This window comes from Spermophilus citellus, assembly GCF_964194105.1.
Source record: "Spermophilus citellus genome assembly, chromosome: 17".
NCBI classification, from domain to species: domain Eukaryota; kingdom Metazoa; phylum Chordata; class Mammalia; order Rodentia; family Sciuridae; genus Spermophilus; species Spermophilus citellus.
Genome location: NC_138199.1, coordinates 34351549 through 34364751, shown reverse-complemented (window position 1 = coordinate 34364751; position 13203 = coordinate 34351549). Strand labels below are relative to the sequence as shown.

Genomic DNA, 13203 nt, shown 5'->3' with positions numbered 1-13203 from the left:
TACAAATTCCTAGAAATCTTTCTAGTTTTCATTCTATTTCTCTGCTCTTCTCCAAGGCACAACTCCTTTAAAAAAAAAATGGCATGGGTGCCTCTACGTCCTCTTCCATTTTCAAAGTATTCTGATCAAGCTTTCATTCTCTTCATTCTAGGAAATCACTCCTGTCTTGACTAATGACCTCCATTTTGATCAATTCTCTCTCTTTATTATTTCACCTCCACCAGTATTTGACCTCTTAAATAACTCACTCCTTGAAACACTTTCATTGGTTTCCAGGGCATTATTCTCTTGATTTTCCTTCATTTCAATCTATCTCCCTAGATTATTATTTAAAATTTTCTGACCTCTAAAAGGGGGGAGTCTGGGAAAGAGCACGGAGCTTATACTCCCTAGGAAAAGTACACCTATTATCAAGCCTTAAACTAACCATCCTGCATGCCCTCAAATTCCTATCTCCAATTCAACTTCTCTAAACTCCATACTCATACATCCAACTGCTTATGTAACATCTCCAACTGGATGTTCAGTAGATCTCAAAATTATGACAAAACTACCATGTTAAAAAACGAAACAAAAGGGGCTGGGGTTGTGGCTCAGCAGTAGAGCGCTAGCCTCGCACATGCAAGACCTTGGGTTCTATCCTCAGCACCACATAAAAAAATAAATAAGTGAAACAAAGGTATTGTGTCCAACTACAACTAAAAAAATAAAATAAAAAAAGAAGCTTGTTTGAATTTCACTATGGATTATATTGTTATGCTATAAAATTCCATCTTTAAAAAAACAAAAGAAGGGCTGGGGATGTGGCTCAAGCGGTAGCGCGCTCCCCTGGCATAAGTGCGGCCCGGGTTCGATCCTCAGCACCACAAAGATGTTATGTCTGCCGAGAACTAAAAAATATTAAAAAATTCTCTCTCCCCTCCCCACTCTCTTTAAGAAAATAAATAAATTAATTAATTATAAAAAAAACGATGTTATCCTCGTTTCTAGCTTCTTTTGGGGTGGGGGGAGTGGACACAAGATACCGGGGAATAAATGAACCAGGCATGCTACACAAGTGTTTTACCACTAAGCTATGGCCTCAGCCCCCCCTAATCCTTATTCTTCCTGCAGTTTTCTCACTCCATGGGAAGTCATTTTTCATACTGCTGAGAACACCTCAAGGTCATCTTTAATTTCTCATTTTTTTCTTATACCCCATATCTAATTTATCATCAAATTTTGGTCTATCACCATTTAATTCATGTGGAATATTTCAGGTCCCCTAACTGGTCCTTTATTTAATATTTATATTTTAGTTGTAGTTGGACACAATGCCTTAATTTTTTGTTATTTTTATGTGGTACTGAGGATGAAACCCAGGGCCTCACACTTGCTAAGTGAATGCTCTATCGTTGAGCCACAACCCCAGCACCCCTAACTGATCTTAGTGCACTCTGCAATCTATTTCCAACCCTCCAGCCAGAATGATCATTTTAAAAAGTGTATCAGCCAAGTGCAGCCATGTACTCTTGTAATCCCAGCAATTTGAGAGGCTGAGGCAGGAAGATCACCAGCCTTAGCAACTTAGCAAGGCCCTAAACAACTCAAACCTTGTGCCAAAATAAGTAAAAAAGGTTGGTGGGTAGCTAGGGTTGTAGCTCAGTGGTAGAGTGCTTGCCTTGCATGTGTGAGGTCATGGGTTTAATCCTCACCACCACATAAAAAATAAGTAAAGTTATTGTGTCCGTTTCCAACTGAAAAAAAAAAAAAAAAAGAAGAAGCGAAGGGGTTGGGATGTGGCTCAGTGGTAAAGTGCTCCTGGGTTCAATCCCTAGTACCTAAACAAATAGTAGTATATCAGCATGTTCCATTGCTATTCAAATCCATTTAACGCAGAATGAAAAAAAAAAAATTAAAGTAACACAGTGTTGGGCTGGGGATGTGGCTCAAGCGGTAGCGTGCTCGCCTGGCATGCGTGCGGCCTGGGTTCGATCCTCAGCACCACATACAAACAAAAATGTTGTGTCTGCCAATAACTAAAAAATAAATATTAAAAAAAATTCTCTCTCTCCTCTCTCTAAAAAAAATAATAAATAAAGTAACACATTGCTGCCCTTTCTGTTTCCTAAAGTATAGGAGAATTCTGATGTATTTAAGGGCTTTCATTTCCTATTCCCTGGAAACTTGCTTACTTCCTTTCAGATCTTGTCAGATGTTAGCTTCTAATTTAGGCCTTTCCTTCCCACCTTATGGCCCCCACTATGCTAGTTTTCTCTATCACTTATCAACTTAAGACAATCTAGAGGTTATACTCCTTCACAACATAAATCTAATCTCCACAATGGAAGACTTCACTGCTGTATACCTACAATGTCTAGCAGTGTTGTTCCATAAAAACTTTCTGTGATTAAATGTTCTATATCTACCATATCAACAGTTATCCACAGCCACATGTGACTATTAACCACTGAAAATGTCACTAAGTGACTTGAAAACATAATTTTAAATTTTTACTTAACTCTAAATAAATTGTTAATTTAAAATTAAGCTGCATGAAACCACTAGTTGCTGCAGTGAACAGCTATGAGTCTATTAAGTAGTAGGTTCTCAATTTTAAATAGATACTGAATTGCTATTACAATAAAGCACTTAAGTGAAAAGTTATTTATTTGGTACTAGAAATCGAACCCAGGGGCACTTTGCCATGGAACTTCATCACTAGCTCTTTATAAATTTTGAGAAAAGGTCCTACTAAACTACTAAGGGTACTGGTAAATTGCTAACACTGGCCCCAAACTTGCAATCCTGTTTCAGTTTCCAGAGTCACAGGAATTACAGGTAGGCACCACCTCGCCTTGCCAAATAGAAATGATTATTATAGTGCTGGGGACATAACACAGTGCCTTGTACTTGCTATGCAAGCATTCTACCACTAAGTTACATGCCCAACCCTTTTGTAAATTTATTCTTAAACTGAGGGAAGCATTGTCTCCCTGCCTTGCCAACAGTAAGTAGTTCTTAAGGCATAGGGATTTACTCATTTCACATTTCTCTTATTTAGCAAAAAATTCAGGCAGCTCTGAAAAAAAGTAGAAGGCAGCTATGGCAAAAGTAAAAGAAATAATGTTAAATGAGACAAACTTAGTATATCATAAAAATATAAATTTTAAAGTTCTTGCTATCTCATAGTGAGAAGACTCAAAAACCCTAGAAATGCAATACTGCCACTCTAATAGGTCCTAGAACAGCCTGTGGAATAAGCCTAGCCCCAAGCAACCTATTATAGCAAATATATCATTCAATGGCAGTCAGTGAGGAAGCTAATGACATATTAATTTATACAGCCAGAATGCCCACAAAATTTAAAATACCAATCCTTATTCTCTACTCCAAGTATTTCCAGGCTATTCTGATCTCAATGTAACTGTTGCTAACCTAACCTAGAGCGAAAAGTCCCACTAATAATTAAAGATTAATATAAATATCAACTTTCTTTACACACAAAGTCAATTTATTCTTTTGATGGTTATAGAACAGACTGGGGATGTAGTTTAGTGATAGAACATATGCTTAATTTGTATGAGGCCTTAAAATCCATTCCTAACACCAAAGAAAAAGTAGAAAAAGAACAGATTTGAGTTGTTTTAAGCAAATTGGTTATCTTATTGCAATGAACAAAATAACTGTAGTTCTCAATGACAAATTCAACATTAGGGGACAAAAATTAAATGTAGAAAAGAAAATCCTTACCTGCATGCAATGAATAGCTAAGCCAGGTCCTGTATACAATTTCTTATGACATATATGGCATTTAAAATGCTTTGCCTTTTGGTGCTGTATAAGGATCTTCTCATCATCAAAATCTCTATTACAATACCTGATCGATACTGTTAAAGTACAATAATGACAGTGTACAACCAAAACAACCTTGAGTGGTGCCAACATGGAGGCTGATACAGGAAGATCACTTAAGCCCAGGAGTTTAGAGTCAGGCTGAGCAACAAAGTGGAACTCCACCTCTTTAATTAAAAAATGAAAGAACTATCATAGGGATGGCATCAAAACATGGAAACAATTAAAACCAAATGGCATTTTACAGTAAATTTGATTTTCACATTTATAATACCATATGGATTACATATCATGTAGTCTCCTATTTCCAATTTCCTAGAAACCCAACTCTTCACCAACCCCAAATAAATACATCTCATCTTAGTATTTGGCAAAATTTTGCAAAATACTTGTTTAATAGAAAAGACACGTTGACTTTTGTTCAATATTTTAACATTTATGAGTGCACACAAAAGGTTCCCATATTAAGTCCCCAAATTCATGTTAAAAAATTAAAAATCACTTCAATACAAAATTCATTAGCTATAAAGGAAATAAAAACAATTGAAATGTTACCAATTCACCAATATTTCGAGTCTAACACCTAATTGTATGGTGAAGAATAATTACGCATTTGGAGTAAACAAGCCATAAAATTGCTAGTAACTTCGTACTAATTTATGGTGTCAGAGAATGTATTAACTCTGATGAGTTAAGGCTACAATGCTTAGAATTCTTACCACTCAAGATTTTCCCATAAGCAACATTTTTTTAAAAACGCATAATCGATTTTAAGCTATTATTGAACTAGAATGAATAAATTTTATTTCTGTAACACACCTATTTAAGTACGAGACTAAATTAACTTTAACATAAAGGAAATTAACATTTGCGGTGAAAGTATTAAAAAGATGCCACATTTTAACAACTTTTCCTTTCTAAAGAGAAAGCTGTTTTTTTTTTTTTTTTTTTTGGCCCTACAAAGTTGGGCAACAGTTACAAGAAACTCCGCCCCACAAGAGAATGCTTCCTTCGCATTCAAGGCGCCTCTGGGTGAGATACGGAAGCCAGTTGTGGGTTACACCCGGGGTGGGGAGGGTGGGGGGGACCGGACGGAGAGGTGCGCAAAACCAGGGCGGACTAACTTGAACCTTGACTAAACGACCGGCTAAAATAAATTAAGTAGGAGACAAACTCCGGAAGCTCTTCCCAATCCTCCATGGAGCCAATTAGCATGTTACACTGGAAGAAAGTCCCTTTGTTGAAGCGTCACCAAAACAACCGGCCTAAGAGTTCTTCGGGGACACTGCCCTTGGTGGAGGGTCCAGGCCGCCTCCCCGTGGGCCAACGCTCGCACCAAACGAGATCCTCCTGAGTCACCGAGTCCAGTCCTACACCCGCCAGAGCCTCTGGACCTCTGGTTCCCATTTTCTGAGAAACCTTCCTAAATTAATCCAAGCCTCCAAGCCACCAGGCCACCCACACTGAGGCCTAGGACCCTGGCGCTCCCCACCACACGACAAATCCGGGCCTCCAGGTCCCAGTCCTCATCAACCGGCACCCCCGCTCGGCCTCGACTTCCAACTGACAAAGGATATCAGCACCACGGCTTCAGCTGCTTCTTCTTCTTGCGACCCATAACTGCGTCCTTTCGGAAAATTAAAGGGAGGAGAAAAAAGCAGGAAAACGAGGAAATAAATCGCTCACTTTTCCGACCCAACGGCCACCACCGCCTCCCACAGGAAACAGACACAAAATGGCCGACGCCCTCGTTCGCTCTCCGCCTCCCGTCAGGCACTGCGGCGGAAGGCGGGGCCAGAGAGGGGAGGATCACATGACGCAAACCTCCGCCCTGAGTGGGTGGAGACGCACAGCTGCAGAGAGGCAGACGCCATCTTGAGCGTTTAAGTGGATTCTGCTTTCAAAGGCTGTGAGAGTCGTCTGCCGTGGGTTTCTTTTGTAAAGGAGCCAGCAACGTAGGTACTCCCCGACGCACGCCAATCGGGAGGAAACAAACGAACAAACCAAAAAAACAAACAAAAACGATTACCAATGTAATTAAAGGCAGGTTACAAATAAAGGAAAATTACTGGGTGCGATTATGCCCGGATGTAATCGGGAGGCTGAGGCAGGAGGATCGCGAGGCCAGCCTGGGAAACTTAGACCCTGTCTGAAAGTGGAATTTAAAAAGGGGCTGGGAGGGGCGGGGGTTGTGGCTCCGTGGTGGAGCGCTTGCCTGGCATGTGTGAGGCACTGGGTTTGATTCTCAGGACCACATATAAACAAATGTTCATCAATAACTAATAAAAAAATTTTAAAGGGGGGAGGATCGCTGGGGACATGACTCGGAGGTAGAACGCCCCTAACTTCAACCTCCAGTACCGCAGAACAACAATAATAATGATGGTAATAATTGAGATACCACCCAATTTTTGAATTCTATTTCAGTTATCTGATGAAGCTTTTCTACAGTGTTGGTTATGTGCACACTACATGAAAAGTGAAAGAAGTCACAGTCTCAAAAGTAGCGACAGGCAAGTAAATGACGCAGTGTAGTCAGCATCGATGGCTTTGGGAGAAGTGCGAGGTGCTGCAAGACCTCAAAAGAAGGCAAACCTAACACAGCTTTGGCGGGGTGAGAGGTTGAGAGATTTCCTGAAGGATCCGCGGGAGCTAGCGGACTGGACAGGGTATGGCAATAACGGGGCAAAAAATGCTCCTGAGCCTGGCGTGATGGCTTATGCCTGTAATCCCAGGGACTCCAGAGGCTGAAGCAGGAGGATCACGAGTTCGAGGCCAGCCTTAGAAATATAGTGAAGCCCTAAGCAACTTATCAAGACCCTGTCTCAAAATTAAAAAAAAAAAAAAAAACAAGCTGGGGATGGGGCTCAGCAGTTAAGCACCCCTGGATTCACTCTCTAGTACCAAGAAGAAAAGCGCCAGAAAAAGAGGCATCTGAAATAACCTACTGTGGGACTGGCACTCATAGTGAAGGTGCTGATGGCAAGACAGAGTCCTAGGGAGGTTGGCTGGGGCGAGTTTTGTAGCATTCCCTAAAAGCATTCTGAGGAGTTGGATTTCCTACTGAAGTATGGGTGGCCACGAAGGAGTTTTAGAGGGCGATTAGAGAATGATGCAAGAGGTGGCTTAGGGGCCCAGTCTTTGTGTTCATATTCCACTGCCCAGCTGCATGACTGGAAAATTATTTAACTTGATCCAACTGCACTTAAGAGTTTGGTATGTAGTAATAACTAGTAATGTGAGTTATGTGTTGCTAGTAAATGCAAAAAAAAAAAAAAAATACTAGCAGACATCCATGGAGACCTTACCATGTGCCAGAAATTTTATATTGTTTGTCTCAACAAACGTTTGGTATAGGTGCCATTTTTATTGACCTATTACTATAGTATTAGATAAAAGAGGTTATCACAATCTAGCCAGTGAAGAAAAGTTCCCAGTTCTGAAGTGGTGGAATTAGGGCAATAAGGAAACAGAGGGTGTTTGACAGAATCCTTATCACCAGAATTAGGAAAAGCTAATTTGACAGTAATTTGTACATATATATTTTTTTAATTATTAGTTGTTAAAAACATTACAAAGCTCTTGACATATTTCATATTTCATTTCAATCATATTTCATACATTTGTGTACATATATTTTTAAGTCCCAAGGACTAGAAACTGTGGCAACACGAGTACCACCATAGAATATCTTACATTCTTGGGACACTTGTAAGCACCCAGTTTTCTGATGAATAGACAAATAGGAGTCTCAGCACTATATACAGAATAAGTAATTAAAGTCATGAGAGGGAATAATATGAAAATCAGATTAACCACTGCCCATGGCAGAATAATTTTTAAACATTGGGATAGATTCTCCAGCCCAAGTAGCAGGATTAATAATGGGAGGATCTGGAAAATAAGTCTAATAAGTTTCTCCTGTTACCATACATACCTGAAAACCTATAATGGCCAGCATTGCCATAAATATGGTAACTAGAGTCATAGGGGCCCCTTCACTCTCAACCATATTCTGAACTTTGATCGTCAACTTCTTGATCTGACCCCAAGTTGGGGGAGTTGCACTTAGTGTGCTTTTCGCTTGTTGCTTGTTTCTCTTAGCATTTCTGAGATTTGGGAGTCAGCTGTTGCTAAGGCACCACTGTTTTTGGAGCAATCCTTAATCTTTTGAAACCACTGTTTTTGGAGCAATCCTTAATCTTTTGAATTGAGGTTCAAGTCTGGCTGTTGGATCCATGTTGATGATGCACTGTTCTCTCAGGTACCTAACTCCAATTCTCAGCACCTTCTGGAAAAATACAGGTATAGCCTTTTCCCCACATCATTACAGGATCTGGCCTGTTCCATTTTCCTGATTATAAATCTTTCCACCATTCCATTCTTGCTTTACAAACTGAACCAGAAACTTGCTATCTCTCAGCTGCAGTACGGCCCACCTTATCAATGTTTAAAAAATTTAAAGTAAAAAGAACATGATACAATTGATTCTGTGGAGATGGAATACCTATTTTCCTTTTTGTTTTTGAAGTTGAATTTTTAACATTTTATTGGCATGTTTTACAATTGTTTATCCTTGAGCAATGTATGGGATTCCTGTCTTATGAATAATTTGATAAGAAGCACAAATGTGTTGAAAAGAACTGACATAGGCTGAACCATTATCAGTTTTGAATTTCAGAGGTTTGTCCATAACTGTAAAAGCAGCCAGACAATGACTCATGACATGTTTAACATTTTCTCCTGTTTTGTGTTGTCTTAAAAATAAAATGAGAATAGATGTCAATAGACACATGTACCCATTGTTGTCTTCCAAACTTTTGTACATGGGTGACATCCATCTGCCAAATATGATTTTGTTTTAGGCCCCCGAGGATTTCCCCCAAATTGATAAGACCAGGAGGTGAATAGCACATTGAGGGCATTGTTTTTTGGGGAGAGGGTATCAGGGATTGAACTCGAGGGCACTCAACCACTGAACCACATCCCCAACCCTATTTTGTATTTTTATTAGAGACAGGGTCTCACTGAGTTGCTTAATGCCTGGCTAAATTGCTGAGGCTGGCTTTGAATTCATGATCCTCCTGCCTCAGCCTCCCGAGCCACTGGGATTACAGGCATTTGCCACCACACCTCGCCAAGGGCATTTTTTAACTATGGTCAAAGTCTGTACCCTAGGAGATTAAATTTTTTTGTGCAAACTGGAAGCATTTTGGTGAAATAGGGCATGTGATGCTTGAACTAAGGAATAAGGTGCTATACATTTTATTGATGTAGTAAGATGATCAATAATATTGTGTCCTTTTACTAAAGGTACTAGAAAACCTGAATGAGTTTGAATATGAGCAGTAAAACATAGATAATGTTGTATAGTATTTTGTAAAGATCTAAAAGCTGAAATAGGGCTGGGGATGTGGCTCAAGCGATAGCGCGCTCGCCTGGCATGCGTGCGGCCCGGGTTCGATCCTCAGCACCACATACCAACAGAGATGTTGTGTCCTCCGAGAACTAAAAAATAAATATTAAAAATTCTCTCTCTCTCCTCTCTCACTCTCTCTTTAAAAAATAAATAAATAAATAAAAGCTGAAATAATTCCTCAGAGTTAATATGCCCAATAGTAGCTGTTTTAATTACTTGAGTTGCCCCTACTGCATAAGCACTGTCACTGTAAATATTTATAGATTCTGATGAAAAATATTGCAGGGCAAAAATTATAGCTTATATTTCAGCACAGTGTGCAGAGGAGAAATTTATCTGATGACCATTGGACTCTTTTTTTTTTTTTTTTTTTTTTGCTATAAAATGTGGCCCTCCCTGAGGTGGACCCATCAGTAAAAACCATAAAAGCCTGAGAAATTGGTTTAGTGCAAACAATTTTAGGGAAAACAAAAGTAATCATAGAAGCAAACTGTAAAATTTCATTAGCAGGATAATGACTATTTATTTGACCAGAAAAATTAGCAAGTGCAGTCTGCCAACTTCTGGAATTTTGCCAAAGCAAAATTGTTGCTCAGTAGTAAAAGGAACTACAATAGGGAAGGCTGTAGCCCTAAAAACGGCAACACTCAATATCAAGCTTTTTTCAATTAATTCAGCAACGAAATCATGAAATGGTGTTAAGGACTTAGAAAGAATGGGCAAGTGAAGCCATTTTATAGTTCTTGCTTCTGGCTAAAGAACACCCACAGGGGTATGAGTAGTAGGCAAATTAGTACTTGAATGGATCTATTTAGATCAACCCTAATAAGTTGGGCTGCTTGAAGGGCAGATTCTACACGATTCAGCATAGCTTTAGCTTCTGGAGTAAGTTGCCAAAAACATGGAGCTAGATCCCCTTTGAGGATATTGAACAAAGGCCTTAACTCTGATGTAGTTAATTTTAAATAAGGACGTGGGCTGGGGATGTGGCTCAAGCAGTAGTGTGCTCGCCTGGCATGTGTGCAGCCTGGGTTTGATCCTCAGCACCACGTACAAACAAAGACAAACAAAGATGTTGTGTTTGCCAAAAAATAAAAAAAAATAAAACATTAAAAAATAAAAAAAAGAAGGACATAACCAATTAATATCAGCCAGAAGTTTTGGAAGTCCTTGAGAGTATGTAAGATGTCTATTCTAATTTGAAGCCAAAGGGGACGAACAGTGTGCACTTCAATCAGAATTCCAAGGTTTTGAAATGGGGAAGTCTTCTGAACCTTTTCTGGAGCTATACATAACCCATGTAAAGAGAAATATGTAAGTCTGGAAAGACTTCCTGGAGCACAAGCAATTTTGCATGAGCAATTAAGATATCATCCATGGGGCTGGGGCTGTAGCTCAGTGGTAGAGCACTTGCCTAGTATGAGTGAGGCAATTTCAATCCTCAGCACCACATAAAAATAAACAAATAAAATTAAGGTATTCTGTTCATTTACAACTATCAAAACAATTAATCATCCATGTAAGCCTTGTATGTGACACATGCTTGTAATCCCAGCAGTTTGGGAGGCTGAGGCAGGAGGATCTCAAGTTCAAAGCCAGTCTCAGCAATTTAGCAAGGCCCTAAGGAATTCAGTGAGACCCTGTTTCCAAATAAAATTTTTAAAAGGACTGGGGATGTTGCTCAGTGGTTAAGCACCCCTGGGTTCAATCCATGGCACCAGAAAAAAATTAAATGCAATGGATAATCATGCAATAGGATATTTTATACAAAAGGGGGAAACAACTTGATCTACAAAATGTTGGAACAAGGTATGGCTGTTAGCCATTCCCTGTGGTGATGCTTTCCAGCAATAACATTTGCCAGGCTCTTTAAAATTTATTGTAGGAACACTAAAAGCAAAACATTTACAATCCTCAGGGTGCAAAGGTATTGTGAAGAAAAAAAAAAAACCCAATATTTTAGTTCCAGTATAAATAAATGATAAGATAAGGAATAGCAGTAGGTAATGGTAGTCCAGACCGTAGAGGACCCATAACTTCCATGGTTTGGTTAACTGCTCTAAGGTCCTGTAGTAGTCTCCATTTTCCAGATTTTTTTCTTAATCACAAAAATAGGAGTATTCCAAGGACTAAAAATATGTTCAATATGATCATCCTGAAGCTGTTCTTGTACTAATATTTGAGCTGCCTGGAACTTCTTTCCCATTAGGGGACACTGATTGACCCAAAAGGGTCACCAGAAAGCCAGGTGATTTTAGCTGCTGTTTTTTGGTGGGAGAGGTGATTAAGGCCCTTAAAGGTGTGGAGTCATTATAGCCTAGCCCTACTCACCCCTGTTGGGGGGGAGGCAGAAGATAGAAACGGTGTTGTTGCATACTTAATCCTTTAGTAGGATCAAAACCTTGATTTAACATTTGGGAGGTAACTACTGAGTTGGAACTGAATAATAGGACACCCATCTCAGCTAATATATCTCTACCCCAAAGATTAATAGGAAGATGATTAAGAGCATAAGGCTTAACCAATCTGGTATTACCAGGCCAATTCTTCCTCCCATTTACGATGTTGAGTACTGGGTTGGGGCTGGGGCTCAGTGGTAGAGCGTTCACCTAGCATGTGTGAGGCACTGGGTTCGATTCCTGGCACCATATACAATAAATAAATAAATAAAAGATGTACTTTGTTGAAGCAGGGAAACTTGACCAAAACCTTGTAAGTATGCATAGGCCATATATAGAGGCCAAGCCCTTGGCCATTGCTGTAGGGCAATGACAGAGACATCAGCATCCAGTATCTTGAAAAGATTTTCCATTTAATTTTAAGTTGTAGACACCCCTGTTTAATTAATTGTGCCAGTACACCTGATTGGAGGAGCCAAACCTCTTTCTTTTTTAGGTTCTGGGGAAAGAATTTTACCAGTTAGCTTGTAGGGTAAAAGAACAATTTGCACTATCCTAATCTCTGGAAGAATTTGAACAATAGTATTAATCATTTGAGCCATGACGTTTCCCCTTGATTGTCAGGTCCTGTGACTCCTGATAACACTTGAAAACCTTTCATGGTGGGCTGGGGATGTGGCTCAAGCGGTAGCTCGCTCGCCTGGCATGCGTGCGGCCCGGGTTCGATCCTCAGCACCACATACCAACAAAGATGTTGTGTCCGCCGAGAACTAAAAAATAAATATTAAAAAAAAAATTCTCTCTCTCTCTCTCTCTCTCTCTCTCTCTCTCTCTCTCTCTCTCCTCTCTCACTCTCTCTTTAAAAAAAAAAAAAAGAAAAAAAAGAAAACCTTTCATGGTTAAACTAATTCCCAAAATAGGTTCCATAACACCTTGTGCCAGGGGACCATAAACCCTTGTAGGGATAACCTGAGGATCCATCTCTGGGGTCAGTACAAATCTGGAAGTGGGACGGAGGTCCAATCCTGTGCTTCTGGGGGTGGAACGGTAGAGATCTCTCACTGTGGGTTTGCTGGTTGCCACAGCTGATACAGCTGTGGTGGCGTGTCAGTGTCTCCACTATTTGTTGGGGTGGCGGGCTGGCCCCCTCAACAGTTTCCCTGCCAAGAAACTAAAGGATGTCCATATTTAATCTATATTCTTTTGCCCAATGATAACCTCGCTGATATCAACAGCATCTCTCTGATGGCCTTGGAGAGCCCTCCTTCCACTAACCATTACAGGAACAGAGAACTGTTTGCAATTATTAGTGTAATTCCCAGATTTGCCACAATTAAAACAAAGTCCCTTGAACATATCTGTTTGCTTTTCCAGATAAAAAGCCTCTTGATGCTGTGGCAAAACCTGCCCCTTGAATATATGTTGGCCCGATGTCTGTACCCTAAATGAATAAAATCACTCACAGTACCCTTTTTTCAAAAAAGGCACAATGTCTTGGCACGTCTTATTTGTTTTATGCCAATTGTTTTACGAGAATGTTTCCAGCATCAG

At 39.9% G+C, this 13203-nt stretch overlaps 1 protein-coding gene across 12 annotated transcripts in view; it reads right to left on the bottom strand.

Annotated features, from left to right (window-relative positions):
* The window catches only part of ZNF207 (zinc finger protein 207), a 52626-nt gene extending 46908 nt beyond the window's left edge, over positions 1–5718 (bottom strand). For 11 of the 12 annotated variants that reach the window (XR_014019298.1, XR_014019299.1, XR_014019300.1 and 8 more), the window contains exons 1-2: positions 5413–5603; positions 3733–3860 (exon numbers count right to left, since the gene is read on the bottom strand). Coding sequence is in view for 3 of the 12 variants with exons in the window: in XM_081270853.1 (XP_081126979.1) it covers positions 3733–3860; positions 5413–5452 (168 nt within the window). In the remaining 9 variants the exon portion in view is untranslated. Of the gene's footprint in view, positions 1–3732; positions 3861–5412 lie in introns of all 12 variants that reach the window. The other variant, XM_081270852.1, reaches the window with a different exon arrangement.
* Positions 5719–13203: the final 7485 nt, after the last annotated feature.